Source organism: Cyprinodon variegatus, unplaced genomic scaffold, assembly GCF_000732505.1.
Source record: "Cyprinodon variegatus isolate N-32 unplaced genomic scaffold, C_variegatus-1.0 Scaffold124, whole genome shotgun sequence".
NCBI lineage: Eukaryota > Metazoa > Chordata > Actinopteri > Cyprinodontiformes > Cyprinodontidae > Cyprinodon > Cyprinodon variegatus.
The window spans coordinates 1,139,124-1,162,503 of record NW_015150577.1 but is presented as its reverse complement, the minus strand read 5'-3'; the positions used below and the strand labels follow the sequence as shown (position 1 = coordinate 1,162,503).

Genomic DNA, 23,380 nt, shown 5'->3' with positions numbered 1-23,380 from the left:
GCGCCCTCTGGTGGGCAAGGCCCCGGATCCTAACAGGTATTACATACGTGCCATTTTTCAAGCCTTTATATATTGCAGTTTGATGATTACGGCTTACATATAATGAAACACAAACTTTTAGTGTATCAGAAAGAAAACATAATGTTAAAAAGAGAATTTATGCAGTGTGAAACATATTTTTGTTTCTATGCTCTTAGTATTTGGTTTTGCCTACTTTGCAAGAACTAATGCATTTATTCATGCATCTGAGCATTCTGAGGTGTTATAAAAGTCCAGGATACTTTTAGGACATCCTCTAGCTTATCTGTATTGTTGGATTTGGTGTCCCTTCTATTCTTCTTGATACAGTCCATGCCTTATAAATCTCCCTAAATACCGGTACTTGAATTGATCATGCTTGACAATACGATTATCCCTGTTGCTTGTGTTTGTTTTTCTACCATACTTCTATCTTCTAATCAGCTGAAGTATGCAGATATGAGTCAAATGAATATTTAAATTTTTCACAATTTAAACAGATTTTTGGATGAACCTGTAAGTTATAAAACATAACTTTTATGTCTAATTGTCTGGTCTTAAAGTGGACGATATCTTATTTCCGGGTGGATCATCTCAATAAGTGGTCTTCCCAATTATCAATCATTCTGGTGAGACGTTTACTAAAGGCCGTCCTACGTGCTCTGTCCGTTAGCTATCTTTTTCTGTGCATATGCACTTTCAGTGTATATTTGGTGAGCTACGGTTTCAGACATTAATTGAAGCTCACCTTTTTCACCACGGTTCTTTGAAAATGGCCGAGAGTCGTAAGAGAAAAGGGATCTACGAAGTGTATGAGAAGAAAAGAAAGGCCTCAGAAGAGGCAGATATATCCCGGAATGCTTTGCATGGAGAGCTCTCTTCGACAGCTGATAACAAAGATGGCGCATACCTTACGTGACCATCAGGGAGCAAAAAGCATTGATCATCTGTCCGACAGTAAGTTAACTGAGTTCATTATAAAGTCCGCTATATATTACCTGCTCTATACAGTGATTGAGGGATTTAGGGGTTAGGTCGGATGTTGGGACATAGTAAGCTTGTATGAGTCATGAGAACAGCAACTTTTAAACAGAACGTGCACGAGGAGAAATATGCTCATGCATGCTCTCGTGAAGGTTTAATAGGCGTTTCCACTCGGGAGCAGGTACAGGGGTTTGGCATGTACTTTTTTTTTTTTTTAAGTGGAGAGGGCAGGTCCCAGGGTAGCTGTGGCTACAATGTAGCTTGCCACCATCAGTGTGGGAGTGTGTGCGTGAATGGGTGAATGAATGTAGTGTAAAGCGCTTTGGTCAAGTTACATGACTTGAAAAAAGGCGCTATATAAGTACATGCCGTTTACCATTTTATAAAAATTTGTGAAAATCCTCCACAATACTTTTAAAACAAAATTCTCCTGTTGCAGTTCACTTAGAATAACTAAAATAATTTCTATGTGCTAAATAACAACATTTGACAAATGGAATATTATTATTTTCTCATTTAAGAAACAGAAATAATTATGGCAAGCCTAACTGATAAACATGCAAAGTTTATTCCTATGTTGAATCCATTTCATATAGGTTGTAATATCAGTAAGGCGAGAAAAAAAAAAAAAGAAAAAACAGTAAGATGTGTTTTTGTGGAGTCTATGTAAATATAATTTTAACTCTATGAAAAAAATTCACAGGTATTGACTGACATTCTAGTATAGTTTTACCATAATTTCTACAAAATCCCAACAATGTATATAAAATAATAAGAAAAAAAAGCTTTCTGTAGGTTTGCATAATACATTTACATTTATGGTTTGAACTGTACGTCTCTAACCATGTGCAAATGTTTTTCATTTCTGCTTACATACCGCTCGCTGTTCAAGAAGAAACCAAGGTTTGCTTTAATGCCGTTTGAAAACGTCTCTCTTCAAGGTGTAAAATCTCATTAAAATCTGTATAGAGATAAGACAGTGCCAGCTCACACTGCTTAAAGCATACATTAGTAGATATGTAGTTTATTGGCTCTAATCATGTATTCCTGTCTGCAGCTGTCTTTTTGACTTAGGCAATTTAACATCCTGGCATGTTGCTTTAGAAAATGACCCAATTAATTTGATTAGGAAGCTAAGGTTCAAGATGCGGAGTGTGAAAACATGAGTAGAATCATAAGAGTGAGGGGAGGGAGGGTGTTAATGAGAAACAATTCAGCAAGAGAGATGCAAATAAAGACGTTTATGTACTTGTTACATTTAGGCTAACAAGAGCTTTGAACAAGGATGAAGCAAATGAAACCTGAGTATTTATGCTGCATATATTCAAAGAACATGTCTTAAATATTCTGCAGCACTTAGTGGGTTAGTAATAATACAAATTTATGGTGTGGTCTATTAACATTACCAAAAAAAACAAAACATTTGTTGATGAGTACATTTTAATATGCCTTACACCTGGCTAAAAGCCAGGAAGAGAACATTGTTTTCTGGACAATTTAGAAGGAAATTGGTTTAGAGGTAGAAGGAAATGACTATTTTAGAATAAAAAAAGGAACATATTTCAGATATTATTCTGAAAACAAACTGCATAGAGGAACTAAAAGCCATTTAGGTTTCTTTTTTTTTCATGATTATAGTTCTTCCCACTGCCCTGTGTCCTACAAACACCTTCTCATTGTAAAGTCCTTTTTCTTTTTTTTTTTGCAATTGAGTATTAATTTTCATGTTTGGAATTTGAATTATTTGTTTTATTAGATGTAAACACCTTAAAGCAGGAAAGCAGCTTGAATACATCCATCTTCTACTCTTGTTTATATTCTCATTAAGCTGCTATGAAACAGGTGTCTTTCTACAATCTAGACTTTGTGAATTATTATTTATAATAATTCATTACAGTATTATTACATTTATCAATGCCATAATACTGTAATGATGACCATGTAAGTTGAACTTTAATGTTGACTGTAACGGTTCGAGTAATACAGGTTTTACTAATTATTGTACTTTTTAAACATGGCTTTAGGTATAATTTGCAGATATTAGTAAATTGACTTAACAGTATTTTCATAATTCTTTGGGTCATCATTACGAATGTGATTGGGTTTATGGGGACATGCATAAATAAATGAATGCATGATCTGGATACAAAATCAAAAAGAACATATTACAATGTAAAGGTCCACCTTTACAAGTTTAAAATGAGAAGCTGGCAGCTTGTTTACAATGAACACCTGAAAACGCTGCCAAGTTTAAAGAGTAATTAGCCCTACTTCAAATATCAAATTTAAGTGGGAAAGCAAATAATTTTTTTAAATATTTTGGTCTTTCTCAAAATACAGAAATAAAAGTATATTTTAAATTTGCTTTTTCTTTATTTGCCAAAAACTAAACAATGAAATAAAACACATCTAAGGAGAATTAAGCATTGCACTGCAAAAACGATCTAAATATGAGTAAAGATGTCTTAAATTAAGTGGATTTACCCTTACTTTGAGTAGGTAAATAAGATGATTTGCCAATGGAAATAGTATTTTTACTCTTAAAATAAGATAATTCAATAATATGCACTTGAAATAAAACAATGCAATTGTGTTTTCTTTATTTTAAATGTAAATTATCTTGTTCCATTGGCAAAATGTCTCTTTTATCTCCTCAATTCAAGAACAAATGCACTTATTTTAAGAAAAAAATTACTTGAATCTAGATTTTGTTTTCTTTTCCAGTTTGCAGCCTAAAAAGAATCAGAACAAATCACCATCACCTACGTATGGAAAATTGATATGCAATTGTTTACAACATATTTGTTATGAAAAGTGCTGCATGAATGAAAAAAAAACACGTGAAAGTCAAAGAAAATCAGCCTATATTGATATAAAACACCACCAAAATGTAAAATTAATAGTTTCAGCCAATTGCATAAGGTATAGCAAAGGTAACCTTCACACATTAGAACTGCTCAGGCTTATTCCAGACCTCTTAACGTCATTCTGCTCTAACTTATCAATGTTTTCTTTTTTAAGGAATGTGGGCCTATAACTTGCTTAAAAAATTGGGTGAATGACTGCAAAGATGAATGCATTTACTATTAAATGTTATAGTAGATGCATATTTACCTTTACTATGCACAGTATAAAACGCGGTGCGGTGCACTTGCCTCGCTCCTCTCTGAGCCCTCCTTCCCACGATCCGCCCACCACCTCAGGCTGTTGTCACGTGCCTCACCGCCTAGTGTCTCTCGGCGTTTCTACACCATCACAAATCAAACCCTCAGTCAGCGCCCGGCGGAGAGGAAGGATGAGATGAGCGGGAGAGAGCCCTATGATTCACAGGCTGAGAGCCCTCGCGACGCCAGGGGGCTTTAACAGCGAACATCTAACATTACATCCGCCGCTCTCGCTTTTTTTTCTGTCCTTTTTTTTTTTTTTTGACTGATTCCTGAAGTCCCTTGAACAGGGCGGGAGATGAGATTCGCGCAGACCCGGAGATCTCCGCCTGATCCCCAGCAGTCATCCTGCGCTCAGCGGTGCGTCGAGGCTGTCCGGGACGCGGAGCGCACCGCGCAGAACCGCACCAGCTCCACTGTGGGCTGAACACAGCTGCATCTCTCCTGCAGAGCTCCTTCGTTTCTGCTGGATTCCGACCCCAAGGGACAACCATGAGGGCTCTCTCAGCAAACTTGTTCGCTTTGCTCTTATTGTGCGCCCTTTCAAGTGTTTTCTACGTCTGGAGCGCCCTGGAGAATCGCTTGGAGAGACACAAGCGACGCTTCTCAGGACCGAGCCAGGAGTCCTTTCAGCAAGGTCCTTCAGAGGACCTTTCTGCTAAAACTTTCCGAGCGCTGCTTGCCGTTCCAGCTGCACAAAGGCAGAACGTTCAAAACCTCAGCTACCCATCTGCCTTTGTGGGAACCCGTGATTATCATGTTAATGGGAACAAGAGGTCAGCGCAAAGGGAGGCTCCGGTCAAGTTAGGCTCCCCAGTCGATGATGGGATATTCTGGAGCGACTGGCTGGAAGATCTCCTCCCTGTAAGATTCACTGAGGGATACGCAGAGGCTTGGAGAAACAAGGCAAGGACATCCGCGGTTATAAAGCTGGAGCCTGGATGCGGCAGGGTATCCAATCAGCTGGCCACGTTTGCAGATGGGACTAAAGCGTGTGTGCGCTACGGGATCAACGCGGACCAGGTGCAGGGAGAAACTCTGACATACTACCTGGCCGGTTTGCTGGGCATCACCAATCTGCCTCCGCTCATTCTGTCACAGCTGAACGGCGACAGCGCGCAATGGGCAGCTGTGAGGACGCGGATGAGCCATTTGCAGTGGAGCGATGGAGCCGTTGTGTCTCTCACAGAGTGGATCTCCAACCTGACGGGAGTGGTCACACCTGCGCCCCTCAGACAACAGGGCGTCGGGCTGAATCCTGCGCTAAAGCGGCTGGAGAACCAAACCACAGCGGAGCTGCTGGAGCTGATGCAGTGGAGCGACCTGATCGTGTTCGACTACCTGACTGCCAACTTCGACAGACTGGTCAGCAATCTGTTCAGCCTGCAGTGGGATCCGCATGTGATGGAGAGGGACACGAATAATCTGCTGAGAACGCCGCGCGGAGATCTGGTGTTCATAGACAATGAGGCCGGGCTCGTGCACGGTTTTCGGGTGTTGAACCTGTGGGAGAAATATCACCATTCAGTCCTGAGCTCCGTGTGCGTGTTTAGGAAAAGGACCACGCAGCGCGTGGCGGAGCTGCACAGGCGCAGGGACTCTCGGTGGAGGCTGCTGGAGCTTTATAGGGACAGCGAGCCTTTGTCTCGAGAACTGGGGTTTCTGTCAGACGAACACGCTGCTGTTCTCCAGGACAGGATAGACCGACTGTACAAACACATCCTCCACTGCAAAGGAAAATACAGACAGATGTGAACAATCAGAGCGCATTGGCGATAGATCTGTATGGCAAGCCATTGATGCCAAGTAATGGTGCTTCTCAAACATTTGAGTCAGGACACAATAAAAGTTGAAAACTGTCAGAAAACATACTAGAGAGGGCGATTTGAATGCCTTCTTTTTTTTTATTACTTTTTAAAAGCAATTTTTAAAATGTTATTTTTGGGAGATCACCTTAATGTAGGTTTTCCAAAATTTTTTGAAAATGAACAAAAATTACCTCAATTATTCATACTATTGTTGACTTATGTGGGGGAAAAAAAGGTTAGGCTGTCATTGTGTTAAAGACTTTAATACAACTTTACAGAAGTCTGTAGGTGTCAGGCAGCATATTGTCTAAAATCAACAGCGGTTGGCGTTAACAATGAGGGTTTTTGTGTTACTTTTGTTTTAAAAGTAATTATATATGTATAAGACAAAATGCAGATGGGAATAAAGGTATGAAAAGGTGTAATTTATGATCAGATAGAATATTTTTTGTATCCTTATGAGCAGGAATTTATTCTAAAGCTGTACGACATGGGATGTTTTAAAGATAGTTTGTTTTGATTTTTTTTTTTCTTCCATTGATTAATATAATTTGATTGCAGTTTTGCAATGAACTGGATAAAATGACAAATATGGTTTTCTGGTTAGTTTTCCACAGACAGTTATTGTGTTCTGACATTAAATGTTGAGCTTAAAATAATTTCTTTACCGTAGAATGGTAGGAAATGGCAAGCAACTGTTTGGCACTAATGGAATGCCGTAGTTTGTTGTTTGCACTGTAAGATGAGCTTTGCAAAACTGATGCCTGTTTAAAAAAATATTGATATGAATAACTGAACTACCTCTTGTGAATAGAATGTTTTGCCTATTTCATATATATATATATATATATATATATAAAATATATAAGTTTTAGAATTGTTGTTATGCTTCCCGTTCACTTAAATGCCTCCCAAAGAGGAGATAGTATGCCCACTTTAAGTTATTTATTTTTATTAATTTGCTGAACATTTGCAAATCTGAATGGATAAATGTAAAGAGTATATGCTGTACACCTGTTTGTGACTAGGGTACCATAATACAGTCATTTAAGGGAAATCTCTCTTCATAGCTTATAAGCACCTGATAACTTTTATATTGTCTTAACTTTACAAAAATAGGAATTCGTTTTCTCCCAAATCTGAAGCTAATGGCTATTTAGATAAGAACCAATTGCTAAATTGACTCCTACTGTTTTTTTGTTTGTTTTTTAAATGCCATTCTCAAAAGTGAGTTTATGCAAAGGTCCTTTTATGAACATTGGATTCATGTCTGTATAGGGCAGTTTTTCACCAGAAATGGAGGTAGGTGGTTGTACATTTCCAAAGAACTTCCCTTTGAAATGTGTACACAGGATAGAACATGCCGATTTTCCTATCAGAGTCACAATTTCAAGACAGTATTAGCCCACTTTTTGTTTGGGTTTCTTTTTGACTATATTTGGGAGCTCCTTGAGCTCCATTCATTAATAGCTCAAGACCATTTTTAACTAAAAATTAGAACTATTCATAGATGGATAATCCAGGTTGAGAAAGTAAAAAGCAGGCACAGAGATTAGTTTCTAGCAGCTCCAAAACACAGACTGGAGAATAATCACCTGGTTAAGGGAGCAGGATAATCAAAACTAACCCGTTTATTACTTTCTGGACCTGGATTATTATCCTCCTCTTGAATAATCCCTTTATTGTGTGTTTCAAGTTTTGCCTTCTGTTTAAATATCAAGTAACATATGCCTACTCCTAAGCCTTAACCTATGTTGCTTCTTCAGTAATTTCTGTTGGCATCTAGATCACTTTTTATAGACAGTAATTTGCACACTTTAATAGATAGCACCTGCACTGTTGTCAATGTGTTTTGATATTCAGCCTTAAAACTCACAGGTGTGTTGTATCTATTGTGCATTTGCTATGTATATTGAAAATATTGTCCTGCAAAAAAGTTTTAATGCGAAATGGATGTAATGTACATTGTAACATTCCAAAATCTTGTCTTTTTTTTAAATACACTAAACTTAATTTAAACTGTGTTATTTGTACACAGAATGTATCCAAAGGCATTAAATACAGCGTTGATTTGTTTTGTGGTTGGGCTGAAGGGGTGTTGAGTTGAAGCCTCTTTAGTGTGTGTTTTATGCCACTCATATTTCACCTTTGGAGTATCATGCAGGCAGTTTTTCCCAAAAGTTAGACTGTCAGCAACAGGCATGCTACAACAAGAATCTCTGTAATCCCCTCTTTTCATCAAAATTAGAGTGCTGAGCTAAGGAAGACAACTTTCCCTATGGGAAGTTTTTAAAATTGGCTTTATAGATCCCTAACTACAACTTCCTTTTTTTATGCTTAAAGTTTTTAGTAAAAGTGGCTATTAAAGAAGATAAGTGCAAAGCAGTTGTAGTATTTTAAGAATTAATTTAGGAAGTGCATAACTTCTCCATTTCTCCTATATTTCTTTCAATAGTCCCTCTAAGAGTCAATTTGGGTCTAATTATTCCTGCTTATTTATTTATTTTTTGTACTTGCTGCATTTTTGTTCGGGATTCATGCATGTTCCACTACAGAAATATATGCAGGTGCAGCTGGATTTTTTTCCCCTTTCTTTTGCAGACTGGACCTCAGCTACAAAAGGGACTTAGGGATCAATATGTGCACTGACTGTAATATGGGCGAAAGCAGGTCATGTTAATGAGCTGGGTAAAGGGGATATATGTGAATATTTGTATCTCAGCTGGAATTTTGCAAAGGCTGCACTTGCAGCTGGGTTTGGTGATGTAAGCATGTCTGTTTATGCTCTGCAGAGATTTGTTAGAAAGCTGCAGACCCCAGAGATTAAAGACAATACATAGCAGAGGTCTGCATGTCTAAAGCACACTCCTGATCCTTCTTTTCTAGTGGTTTTTCCCATGCCCTGTGTTTCATAAACTTCAAATCCTTTTCTCCAATGCATCTGTCTTCTTAATAAACACCATTGTCAACTTCATTTCTGAATTAAAGACAGAATGAGGGTCTCATTTTCCTAATTAGCCTTTTTGTGGAGTCCTCTGCACATGAGAGCCCTTTTAACCAGGGGGACCATGCCAGCGGCAATCACTAATGGAGAGAAATCAAAGAGGTTTTCAAACTACTCTAACTGTTCACATATGTTCTTCTTTCATTTTTCCTGTCTGTTTCTCTTCAACCTCCCTTTTCCACCCAATAGCAGCAAATCTGTATGCACTCAAGATTTTTTTTTTCCTTTTAGCCTATGCCACTCTCAGTAGGTTATTCTGCAGGTTGCAGACTTTCTCCAAGCCTTAACTTTCTAAATGTCAGCTTTCTGCTCTTTTATTTTGACATGCTTGTTTTCAGAACAACCCTAATTGTAGACTCACTATCTAGGCATGCCCAGGCACAGACCCCAGGTAGTTGTGCTGATCTCCTGCTTCTTTGCGCACATTGCAAACATTCCACAGAAGCAGAGGAAGGATCATCTCCATGGACACACCAACACACACAGACAGTGCTCGGGCAGGCAACTGAAAACAGTCCCAGCTGTGTACATAAATTGCTATAAAATGGCTTTTCTCTGTTTTTCTCAGAGTTGAAACTAGAAAATGTTAGGTGTTTAAGAAATCTTTTTCACAGTAATTCAGTGTTTTATCTGCAGCAGTTAAGAACAGTTTGAAAGTGTTTCAGTGAGAGAAATTGTAACACCAAGAAAGATAGAAACGGCTGAGATCTACTTATCTTCAGTCCTACAGTAGAAACCTCCAGTATATTAGAACTGCAGAACAATCAAAGGAGAAGCTTTATTGTCATTGTTTTCTTTGATAAATCTAAATGTTTTTGCCACATTTTATAGAGCAACAACAATGCTAAATATACAAAAAAAAAATCAATCATTAATTTAAAAAAAACCAGAGAAATAAATATAATGCATAGTTTCATGTATCTACTAGGAATAACTTTAGATACAGCCTCCAGACTTGGACAATATTTTTCACCAAATCCCAACTGATTTTATATGGAATGTTAAAACCTCCTTTTGGCTCATACAGCTAAAGCTTTTCTTGACTTTTATGCTCGTTTAGAGGCAAATCCTACTAATACCATTAAAGTCACCACACATCCAAACTATTGAGCTAAAACATTTTTTTCCTCTGGAAAAAATACCTTAATTTCCTTCAAGTAGAGATCAGATGACTTAGTATTCACTCAGTTTTTCATGTGTAGAGACATAACTAGCCTTCTTATTAGGGCTCCACAGAACGTGGAACCTCCTGCACATGATTACATTATGACACTTAGACATGAGTCACTTTGTCACAGCTGAATGAATATGGGCCATGGTGGGTAATCTGGGGGGCTGAGTCGATGACTGGAGGGGATTTGACAGCATAAAGACTGTGGTGTCCTGCAGAGGTGGGACAATGCTTGGCTTTGTCCAAACCGCTGTTGTAGGAGGAAGGTCAAAACCTTGAGCATTCTTTCTCAAGAGAAAGTTGAAGTTAATATATTTCAGATTCAGAGGGGGAAGGGGGACTGCAACTTGCAAATACTTTGTACTAGAAAGTGGAATAATTCATATTTACACAATAGTTTCAGCAAAGCCTGTGTGTTCTTTAAACTGTTGATATCACTTTAGATGCAAAAAAGTTTTGTTTTCACTTTAAGTTAAGATGCTGTTTGATTCCTATTTGTTTGGCTTCTCCTTTTTTTAAATCAAGATGCCAAAACTCAAGCAAATTTATAATTGCATCATAAACGTATAAAGAAATAATGTTGTGCAACTGTTCAATACCTCTCCTACTTTCTTTGTATTTTAAGAGGGAATGACATTTTCTTTAAATAGTCTTGATCAATAGTTTCCATATTTTCTGAAGGTTTGAACACTTGTAGTAGACTTTTGCTGCGTTTTCATTAATGTCCTCATTTGATTCATTACAATGCTTTTCGCAAAACAATCTTTTTATTTATTTATTTATTTTTTTCAAAATAAAAATCCACTTGTGAAGGATAAAGGAGATTTAAAGTCTCAAGTGTCAGTCTTTCAAAATGTACAAACCCAAACTCTAGAAGCATGGCCTAAGCTATCATAAGGTCAATTGATCACATTTTGTATTTATTTCTGTCATGGTTTTATCAAGAGCTCGGACCCACATGCAGAGAAACCAATTCAGAGAGACCAGGGGAAAGGTTTAACAGGTTTATTGAAGAGATAATGCTGAATCAAGTGTTGCTCTGAACACTGCTCAACCGGAACTGAAAAGTGAGGGGAAGACACAGTGGTTAGTTCAGGCTCAATAGGAAATTTGGTTCTTGAACTTGAAGAGGAGAATTTGGTCGCTGACTCACGTTTCCAGAGAAGTTGTTGAATCTTTGACTCCAGTCTGTAGCTAACAGCTTCAGCTACCACAGCTAGAAACGTGATTATGGCTGAAATCTTGGTGTTAGATCTGAACCTTCAGAGGCACATAAAGGCAGTTACTAAATCAGCCTTTTATCACCTGAAGAACATTTCCAGAATTAAAGGATTAATATCCAAAAAGGATCTAGAAAACTCATCCATGCACTTATCTTTAGTAGAATTGATTACTGCAACAGTGTCTTCATAGAATTGACACAAAAGTCCATGAGACAGCTGCAGCTGATCCAAAACGCTGCTGCCCGTGTTCTAACTAGAACTAAGAAAGTAGAGTACATCAGCCTCGCTGATGAAACCCTGAAACCCTTACACTGGCTCCCTGTATCTCAGAGAATAGACTTTAAAATCCTTCTGTTAGTCTATAAATCACTAAATGGATCAGCATATAAATCAATAACGGAACTGTTGTTAGTGTATCAACTTCCCAGACTACTTAGGTCTTCTAGTTCAAGCATACTCTGTACAGCCCAATCAAACATGGAGAAGCAGCATTTAGTTTCTATGCTCCACTTATCTGGAACAAATTACCAGAAGATGTAAAAGTCCTGGAAACCTGAGTTCTTTTAAGTCAAAGTCAAAAAAAAAAATTCGTTTAGAACTGCTAATGAAGTAAACTATTAATTGAGGTATTATTAGTTTAAGGTTATGGTCCAACCTTTTTTTTATTTTAATTCTTGCTTTTATAATCTTTTATCTTTATTTGCTTTTATTCTGCTTTAATTTTTCTTGTATTGTATTATTTATTACTTTGAAATTTCTTTGTACTGAATTGTGCTATACAAATACACTTCAACCAACTCATCCTCCACCTAATTCTACTACCAGACTACACCAATCCTCCTCCTAAGTTGTTCATCAACTCTCATGTCGACTTACAGCATCATGTATTCTGCCGGGGTCTGAGCGCCAATGAACTTGTTTCCTTCATGTGAATAAAATCTTCTTTTCTGTGAGTCTCTCCAAGGTTGAAATAGTATATCTGATTAACTCAAAGGATAGTCAGGGTTAGGCCTAAAAATCATGAAACACTTGACTGAAAGTCAAGGGTTAAAGGGAAACAATGGTCTTCAGAAAGCCAGACAAGAGTTTTCAGAGACAACTTCTGGTCTGCTTTCAGGTTGGTAAAAATAGAAATGTTTGCACAGTACTGCTTGTTTTTGATGCTGGGGTGGCAAGTGGATCAATTTGCCATATTGCAAAAAACTTTTTAAAGGAGATATTTAAATGAACCAGTGTCCTAAATGCGCAAACTTGCCAGTAAAGTTGAATGTTAAGTTGGTTAATGCAGTCAGTTAAGTACAATATCTTGCAAAAGTATTGCACATTTTTTAATTGGAGGGAAATGGATGCCCAAGTCAAAGATTTACCTTATGTTTGAACTTTGACAGAAGAATCGGATCATTCCAAACAACACCACTTATTACCTGGTAGTGTGATTTTACATTATAGGATTTAAATTGATGATAGTACTGAGTGCATACGCATGCATACTTATCTGGGTATAATCCACTAAACTGTTTTAGAAACAAGAACTGTTTAACCTCAATTTAGAGTGCTTTCATTTTTCCTTAACACGATTTGCTTCATGCTAGTCATAGCATATATAAAAATAAATCCTGATTAATTTCATCACTTAATTCCATCCTATTCGATATGCTTTGTCCCTCAAGCTCTGTCGACAAAATGTCAACCCGGAGCCTGCAGAAACTAATGATGGCAGCATTTTAGCTAAGAAGTTCTCAACTTTTCTTTTCAGCCTGATTTTTTTTTTTTTAGTAAATGATCTACAGTGTTATGTTAAATTGTAATATAATGATCATTCAAGTTTCAAAAGCATCTTCAGAGGATGTTTATGATGTCGCAGAAGGTCTTTAATGATATAATTTAAATTCTTATCATAAAAGAATTTTGATTTATTCAATTTATTCCATCTAAACTCACTCAGATCCATAACAGCGTTGGTTTAAATGTTTTGTACTTCACCATCCTTACTGTCGCTGCATTGATGGACATTTTTGATGGATTCAGATTCTTAAGTGTGATGTTTGTTGATGTCTCATTACATCCAACTGAGGTTTTTCAAGTACAAACTGTTTTGCCTTTGGATTCATTTCTATGTAAATGCAAATCACTCCGCTTATGGAAATTATTTTTAGGTCTTGTTTTACTCTTTTGCGGAAAAGAACAACTGATCATATTCATGTGGAGATAATCTATCATTTTACAGCTGAATGCATCTTTCTGGCGGCCATCTGCACTTAGCCCAGAATGTGGTTTTAATTAAGATATTCTTATGCAAATTTTAGGAATCAAGTGAAGGTGGGAGATCTCAAATGAACCCCAGAACAATGAAAATAACTGACTGGCCCAATTTAGTGGATATGATTTACACTAGACCTCGACAACTTTTACTGTCATTTTGTATACACAGAGTGTTTCCAAAATAAATTTCATTTTGTACAACTCTCATGAAATTTCCATTACTTAAAGTGCAGCTGTGGTCAAAATATAGATATGACCAAGGGTTCAGGGTAAAGTTGAGCAAATGAGCAAAGGTTAAGGTACTACAACTACTTTATCAGATTACAGAAAAATATGTATCAAAAACTTTAAGAGTATAAAATGCCTGAAACCTAAACGGTTGCTACATGTCATTGATGTCCTTCATCATGTTTCACGGATATGTTGAGGATTTTATCCTCTCCTTGCCTGAAGGGTAGGAGGAATCGATATACAGAAGGTCAAAAGGACATGTAATGCTTGATGACAAATACCAACAACATGCTGAAACAGCACATTCCTCCCTGCTAGCTAAACTTCCTCTCTGCATGTTAGTGTTGGCTAGTGGCTGAACCCTGATAGAGACCCACATGCAGGTACTCACAGTAGTCTTCCACTTGCTTTAACAGTGTCAGATAATTTAGCCATTTCTATGTAAATTTTATGTTCTGCTGCCATAGCAGGATGTTGTACAGCAGCTACATAGGCTTTTCTTCTCATTTATTGGTGAGCTGCTATGGTGAGATAATTAAATGTAACTTACAAAATATAATGACAGGCATTAATTAAAAAGACAATTTGGGTGAAGTGTAGAAAGAAAATAGACTATGAAAACATAAGGGGGTGATTACTGGTATAGGAGATATTGTCCAGATACATTAAATAAAGAAGAATTGAGGCTTTACTCATGATAATGACAATAAAGATTATTGATTATTGACTGTATTTACACTGAGGATGAGTACATTGAGAAAAAAGTAAGGTTTGTCATTTGACTGCAAACACTGAACTGAGTGTCTCTGAAGCACCTATTGTATGGTGGTCAGGACGGTAGAGTACCAAGAAAGCAACAACCACTTTATAACCATCACTTCTCCCAATTAATTCCATAACTTTACATCTCTGCTTTTTTTGCACAGTTTTTTTTTTAATAATTTTCACAAATGTTCTCTGTTGCCAAATTCTTAAATTGATAAAAAATTCATTCTCCTGAGAATGAATTTCTTTTATAGCACTACAGTATTTTTTTCTCATTGAAAATTTTCCCTTTCCATACAGCCTCTAATACGTTTTGTTTTATTGTTATATTTTTGTTTACCTTTGTGCTTCTGCAAAATTAAATTTGCCTGTCACTTGTATGAATGTGTAACTGTATTCCAACTGTGGGACAATAAAAAATATTTTTATCTATTTTCATATTTTTATAATATTTATTTTATCAATAGATTAAGGTTGATAGTCCTAATGTGATTTTATGCTCATCCTATTTTAAAGGTTATAATATCGGCTGAATCTGTTGGCTTGAGTTTAAGCTCTGCCAAAAAAAGAAAAAAAAAACTGTTTTGAAATACAAAGTAACATTAAGCATTTGTTTGAAAGAAATAATATGAAAGAAAAAAATATAAAATCTTGGATAAAAGTAATGGCTACACACATAAAGAAGGAATTTCATTTTCAAACTAATTTACTTTGTAAAATGAAAAACATATTTGAAGATAAAGCAATATATTGTTGTGTGCAACTTCTTCTCAAAGCAGGACAATTTTGACTACATTCCATTGTTCCAAAGGAATTATTGTCTCAGAAACACCATAGTGACAGTCACCTCTTGGACTGAGGTCCAGGGATTGGACAGGCATCAATGTTGAACATAAATTAAGATGATACTCATTTCCACCTCTTCTCTTATTTAAACATCAAACTCATCAGCATTTTATCAGCAGCAGAAGGCAAGATGACCTCTCTAAGTATTTTAGTTCATTCAAACCATCTGTACCATTCCATGAATTCATTGTTTCAGGATAGTCAGACAAACTGTTCTAACACCATAGAGAAGAGTCTTGCCTCCTTAGACGCTGAATTCTTCTTAAGAATGACTGGATTCCCAGTTGTGACAGTAGAGTAACTATGCCCATAACAATAGGCCTTCTTAAATCATCAAAGGGCTGAATTTCTACCTTTGGATGTTACATTAAGCTTTTTCCTTCACATCCTACTGGTTGTGCATTTATCTTAAAGTTATTTAAACCTGTTTACTTGAGCAGCTTATCATTTTCCATTCCCATCTCTGAAATATGTTCTCTAATCATATTATGCTGTTTTTGCAAATAATATCTAAAACCAACCATTATATTTTTACCATTGGGATAAAACAGAATTAAGTCAGTTTTGCACAGGTGAACTTTAAAGTCTGGCTTAGCTTGAATTCAAACCTAAGATCGTCTTGTTTTGAGCCAATCTAACTAATTACCATCTTGCTGCTTAGTCTTGAAATAATAGTTTGGCCTTTCAATTATCTTTTTCACATTTAAAAGTTCAAAACCACTGAGCTCCCCAATGACCCATTTGAAGTTTTTAAAATATAATATGAACAGCAACTTTCACTCTGCATTTCTTTGCAATTCTGAGCGGCCAGACGTTTTTCTGTAATCCTTCAGAAAGTGGTAATAGCTTTCCAGGCTTTTACACTGGTGCATATTTGACTCATTCATCAACACAGTCGTTCTATCACAAGTTTCCTTTTATCAGACCTTTCAGACATTTCAGTGGAATGAAATCTGTTTCTTTGCCCAATCCACCATGCTAGAAATCATTAGAGCATGGATATCAAATGTAACCCGAGAGTTTGCATTTAAAAGGCTAAGCTCAGAAGTAGCTTAAGCGGACATTTTATCAAAAGTCGCATATTTTCTATTGTTGAACGTGTTTATTCTGCCTCCTGATTAAATGTGTTCACTGCCTGACAAAGCTCAGAAAATACATTTATTCATCTTGCAGCTTGACAAAATCTGAAAATCTATTTCTACAGGCGAACTTTTGATTTGAAGGAGAAAAAAAGACTTCCAAAAGTATATCTCACCATGAAAGGACAGAAGAGCCTCTTTATCTTTTCTTCCAAATGTAACTTTAAATTATGCAGCATTCAGAAACTTGGATGTCAACATTCCTGAATGTTAACTTCTTTACTGATAAATGTAAAGTTAAATGTTGGATTAAAAGTAAAAATAATTTCCAAAGCAGTCCCATACTTTAGTCTCATGTTCTGCATTAAAAAAGCCATTTGACTATAACAGAGTATGAATACCATGTAGATAATATCCACATTAGGTGGACCCAAATTCACTATTAGCTGGTTATTGGAATATGTTGGCATGATGGTTATTCAGACATTTCAGTTCAACAGATAAATTAAGAACAAATAATGATCTGCCGGCTAAAGGGTTAAGAAATGGACTTAAGAAGTTCATTCCAAAATAAATAACTCCAAGAAACCAGAAGTGGATAATCCAGGTCCAGAAATAAAAACCCTTTCAAATTTTCCTTCATCCTCTTCACTTAATGCAGCGATTAGCTCCCAGTCTGTGTTGTGAAGCTGGAAATTCAAATGGTCGGAACTGATCTCTGCTTTTTACCCTCTGCACCTGGATTATCCACCACTGTAGGAAATGTTTTACAAAGAGCCCAATAAAACATAATTTTGCTGTTTGTTAGATTGCATATAAACAGATTATCAACAGGATTACTTTAATGCAAGATATTAACTTTACACTTTACAAACAATGGCCAAAACTGTGTCTCTGTTAGTTTGTTTGATTAAACTAAATTCAATGTCAGCTGCCTTTTTCATATAGGAATGATCTAAAGGTTAAGTATCATATGCTTTATACAGTAAGTTAAGAAGTGTATTTTATGCTTACAGTTTTTAATTTAAGCTAATCAAAATCCTGACAAAATAGAAAGAAATAGAATATGGTTTAAGACTTGTCACTATGCTGGAAAAACATATCAGGGATCAACATCTGGGTACAAAATAGTTGCTTTAAGTGCCTTTGTAGGAACCTCAATTAGAATGTCAATGAAATACCAATATAGCACAGTGTTTTAGAACTGGGTCAATGTGTTAATGGCGGAATTGTTCAATAAATCCCCTTTTAGTTGTCCTCTGATGTTCTTTTTTCACATTGATGAGCATGCCAGGCTGTGCTTGGGTGAATATCCTGTTGTTCTTTTTGTGAAAAAAATGTATCTGGTACAATTGCATAGTCAGATCTGGTAAGATTTATGTGTAAGGCACAATTGGAAACTCATCACAATAATACATTAATCATGTTTTTTAAATAATAAAATATTCTGAAGAAAAACTATGTAAATTCAATACAGTTGGTATGTGAGAGGAGAAGCTTGTCCTGGTCTTTTCACTGCCTTTGAGATACAGTATATAAAACATCGAATAGGGAAGCCTAAACCAGGAAAAGTAAAAGTTGATCAAAAATCAATGCTCCTATGCTAGGACAGTTAAATGCTCATAAATAGGATGCCAATAATCAGTATATATATATATATATATATATATATATATATATATATGTGTGTGTGTGTAACATCAAATCACATCAAAAGCAATGAATTAAATGATACAACAGGTATATGTAATGATTTCAGCGTTAATGTCTGGTCTGATTACTCATTTCATTCACCTGCTTATCTCCGCCCAGTTCTCATTACCGTTCATCTGATCCATCTGCTTCTGTCTCTATTTAACCAGCCTTTAGACAAGCCATCAGTGCCAGATTATTCAAGCTTTTGGTGAGAGTTCTCTTGCGTACCTGAGTGTTTCTGATTGCCTGATCCTGACCCTTTTTGCCTCTGGACCTCTGAGCCTGCCTGTTTCTGTTCTGATCTGTTCACCTGATCTACTTTGGACTCCTGCTGGATTTCTGCCTTTCTGTGTACTGAACTTGGAACTTATTCCTGACTGCGTCCTGGAATTCCCTTCGGAACCTCTTCGGATCTCTGATATCCTGGTTCTGAATCCTGAGCACCACCTCGACACCCGCTTTGACTCTGGATTATCCTGCCTTCCTTCGTCTGCTTCTTTCCAATCATCTGTCTGCCTCGAATGCTGGGTACAATCTTTCTGAGGGTGACAGTATATATTAGATATGGTACCTTATTGGATGTCCTGTCCCATTTTTACCAACATCAAATTTTGAGCTTTGGATGCAGTAAGAGTTTGAATTACTGTTAATTAATGTGACAGAATTTTGTTTAACAACTACTGGATTTTTTTTTTTATAGGAAAGTGACGCAGTCAAGGTATATATTTATTTCTTTAAAGAACAAAGAGGCACACAACTCCAGTCTTTGCTCTAGTTTTTTAAACAACAAGCATTGAGTTTTCTTCTTAAAAATAATTATTTTCTTAAAACTTTGCCCCTTACAAATTAACCTTATCAAACTAAAGACATATTTGGCTGCTGAAATATAACAAAAAATGAAAGTTAAGAATTACGAACAAGGGGTTTATTTTAAAGATTTTATACTGATCTAACCCTGAATGCACACAAAAACTGCATCTGTCCCATTTCATGACAATCATCACTACTTTAATCTGTCAGTCACTATTTTGTAATCTTTATAATTATTTCAGTGCAGCTGCTCAAACTAGCTTAGTAAATCCAATACAAGCAGTATGTCACATTAACACCCCCCCCCAATCTGTTGTTTAATGGCAACAAAGTAAAGTTTAATCAACTCAGCGTCTAATATTAACCCCCCTGCCTTTTAGTGAACAACCATTGAAATTAGCAGCCCTCATGAGATGAAAAAGCAATCAACCTCTGAATGTGTGTGTTTCCAGACAAGTGAAAAAGAAAAACACATCAGCAAAAATGAACCACAATTTGCAAGAAAATGTGAATGATGGAAGAATTTGATGCTGCTAATTTAGAGCTAGTAGTGAAATTAAATTTTCAAAAAGTTCTAAATCTTGCTGGTTATAATGTCAGTATCTCACCAGCAGAAACTTCATTATCATAGCTGCTCACGGTTTAAGTTGTACATACTGTTATACAAAGTGATCACAAGAGGATATAATCCACAAAGAATTATTCCAATACTCCTCAATGACAAAGAACATTTTTAATGGCCTTGAGAGAGTTACAAGGCAAGAATCCCTGACCATGTGAAACATGAGAGTCCATCTATTTTGTAAAGTCACAAATAAGTTTCATAGCAGTTCAGCTTGTGGAGTCTCCTGTATAAGAAGTGAATATTGAGACAAAACAAGATTCATTGTATCTTCTTGATGTACATTGTCTACATTCTCTCTTTTTGAATTTACAATCTCCACATATCTATTTCTATTTCAAGGCATCGCCTTGGATAATATGTACGGTACTCTTTACAAAGGCCCTCTCAGGAAGTTCCCACTCCACCCCCACCCCAATTACATGTCTTACCTGTAACCTGACTCATTTTAAATAACAAGGCAGAGGCATCTTGGCTTCCCACGCGAGCAGCAACAACAGTTATATCGTGACACGGCTGCAGGGTAAGGATTTATGTCTGGCACTTCTTGACACTCTTAAATTACCTTAAACAGAAAGAAAACAATACATGGTGTGAAAGTTCAATTCCTTCCGCACCGAAGGGCAATAGAAACAGCAAAGCTTTTGCGTTTATTTCTATACCAATGTCTAATACCCCTCCTTTGGCAGCAGAACTGAAATTAGTGCACTTGGTTTTAATATCATATTAATAAATGGCATCTCTTAGAAGAAAAGGTCGGGTTACAGCTGGTATATACCATCTAATAATCAGCTAATTGAATCCAAGACAGAAAAGGGCTTAAACAAAGAGATGTGGCTGCTATTCGCATTTATATTCCACAAATTCCTTCAGTTTTCCAATAAATACTCTTCTTTTCTGACTCATCTTTTTATTTCCATTTATCTGATTTGGGTCAGTATTGTCATTTTGAGATCCTGTGGGCATTGATTGAGTGAATGTGGGGGGGCTAATCATCTAGCTCTACTTACAATGACATACACAACACAATCAATGTCACTGCAACAGGAACTAAATCTTCCTAGGGTTCCACAGTCCAAAGTAATATAGGTCTGTCTACCACATGGGAGATATCTATTTTCTCTCATTTTGACTCTGTTCATTTTTCCGCCACTCCTTCGATTTTTGAACCACCTCATTAATTCTGTATCATTGATGCTTTCAAAGAGAAAACGGGGAGATTTATCTGACTCTTGGGGTTTGAAATATGTCAGAAAGATCAGCTACTGTTAGTGAGTCAATTTTAATCGCGGAAATTTATGGCCCCCCATCAGGAAATTGAAAAGTACAGAGTTGGGCACTGTACCTCTCCAGCAAGGAAATCAACAAAGTGGTGTAATCATTTCTGTCTGGACTTATATGTTGGTCTTGTTTTACCAGTAAATGTGAGGAAAATGCAAACAATATCTAGGTATCTGTAAACTTGTCATTTAAGACATTCCACACAGATGAGTGGCTTCAGCAGAATGATTAAGAGATAAATGACTTGTTCATTTAATAACAAATCATTGAGAACGCATTCATTCTTTGATCAGATCGATGGAACAATCATTGAATTTATTCTTCATGTTGCACTTAACTGGATTGGAAACAGTTTCATCTGAGGATGGCATTACATTTCTCAAGCAGAATAATGGGTCAGTGCATTTCCTTAATAGATTTTTGTAATAAGATTTGCACTGGTTTGTTGTATTTGGACTTTATGGAAGATCAGATTAACCGTTTATTTTAACATTGAGTAATGATCTCATTTCAAACAAGTACTTATTTTTAGTTTAATATTTTCTGGTGGGCGTTTATTGATCAAATTTATAGTGTGGTTTAGTGACATTACAAATGCAGAAAACAAACCTGCTCACCAGCAGGTTTGTTCTGCTAAAGTTATTTTAAGTAAATCAAATTTTAGCTTTGACTGTCAGGAGAAAAATATGTGGTAAGTTTGAAAATGTATCAGTATTCCACCAAAATTTTACATTTAATCATTCATGCCTTGATCACAAAGCAGTTCCTCTTTCTACTGGAAAATTAATTAAATATTTTTTTAATTTTTAATTTTCTAAAAAAAAATTATTGCTGTTAGTATTATTTCATTATTGATCATTAATTAAAAAGCATCTTTAACACCAAATGTGTGCTTCTCTAAATTTTATCTATGTAGATTAATGACAAATCTAAGGCTAAATTTAAACTTATTTTCACTTTGGGACTCCTAGAAATGAGGCAGTTTTGCATGGAGGAAGCGTTTTAAGCTATGACCTGTAGGTTGTGTCACTCATCTGTATGTTCACCTTTCATTTAAATTTTTTGTCCCCTATTTTAACTTGGGTGGCAAACCGGACTAAGGCCCCGTCCACACGAAGACGAACCCTGGCCTAAACGCACAAATTTTTCACCAAACCAGCCTCTCATCCATACGAAAACGGCGTTTCGGGGGTCTGTAAACGATCTTTTTTTNAAAGTATTGTACTAAACGTCCCTCCTTTTCACAGACAGATTGAATGGCAGCAATCCCAGATTGATAACATAAAACTCATCTCAGTTCCACACACATCTATCTGGCTACTGCCAGGTTAAACCCGAACAACTTAAAGAAAAAAACAAAAAAAATGTTCAGGATTTGTTAAATCAAGACTGGTTAATGTTAGAGTAAAAGATGTAGATTTAATAAAACAATTTTTTTTTTTGTTTGAAACAATGTGTTAAGGATTTTTAAGAACTACCTCAAATGAATTGTTTCAAATGGATTGACTAAAATGGACATAAAAGGATTCAGTGCTGTAGATTGAATGTTTGTCATAATTTGTAAAGCTGTTTTCTTCACCGTCTGGAATGAAACGGTTCCTGACAAATTATTTGTCTCTACACTCATCCTGCATTTGTGCACCATGCAGCAGGAAGCTGAAAGAGAGCTTAGGAAAACACAGCTGGTAAACAGATTCAAACAAACTGCTGATCACTGCCACAAACATAGGTCGGACTCTGAGTGCGCAAGCATGAGGAATGCGAACTTGCTGCAGAAGATCAGAAATCAAGCAAGGCCCAGTGACCCCGGCCATGTTTTGTTTTTATAACCTCCTGCCATTTTGAAAAACATACCTCTACCCTTTCTTTGTCTCACCCTTTTGTTTTCTACAGCTTATTACAATCTGAAGTTGCCTTTGGACATGCAGCCTTGCCCTTCACACTCCTGGTCTGGTAAAAATAAGACGAATACGTGAGCTTGTGCATAGCAGCAGGCTTGTATTTTTCACACTTATTTCATGATTCAAAGGTGAAAGATAGCTGTTCAATAGAACTAATCCATCTGTCTTGGTTGTTGTCAGCGTGTTGCCCTTCATAGGTGTAATCATGCCAACCCCTCCAGCCCCCCTTCTGTTTCCCCGTCTCCTTCACCCCTCCCAGGTGTCCCACCCCCATAACTCACTGGGTTCTCAAATCTCACATGGGCATTCCTGAACTTCAGAGGCACATGCAACTTAGACGAGAGCCTAGATTTATGGCTTGTTGATGGATAGCGCAGGGGGTGTGGAGTGAGGATAGGAGGGGGTGATAGTTTCCACTTCAAAGAGAAGGACACGGTTGTTGTTTCAACAAACGCACATGGGGTGCAACCGGCTCAATCTACAGCTCCGTACCTCAGAGGGCTTGCTTAACCACGT

At 36.7% G+C, this 23,380-nt stretch overlaps 1 protein-coding gene across 1 annotated transcript; it reads left to right on the top strand.

The window, feature by feature from the left end:
* The first annotated feature begins 4,262 nt into the window (after nt 1–4,262).
* fjx1 (four jointed box 1) lies at nt 4,263–6,178 on the top strand. The gene has a single exon (XM_015375710.1). It carries the CDS (start codon nt 4,659–4,661, stop codon nt 5,919–5,921), a length of 1,263 nt encoding a protein of 420 aa, XP_015231196.1. The 5' UTR covers nt 4,263–4,658; the 3' UTR covers nt 5,922–6,178.
* The last annotated feature ends 17,202 nt before the right edge of the window (nt 6,179–23,380 follow it).

What these genes read in the sequence shown, in the direction of transcription:
- fjx1 (XM_015375710.1), top strand. Translation starts at nt 4,659, where the DNA reads ATGAGGGCTCTCTCAGCAAACTTGTTCGCTTTGCTCTTATTGTGCGCC.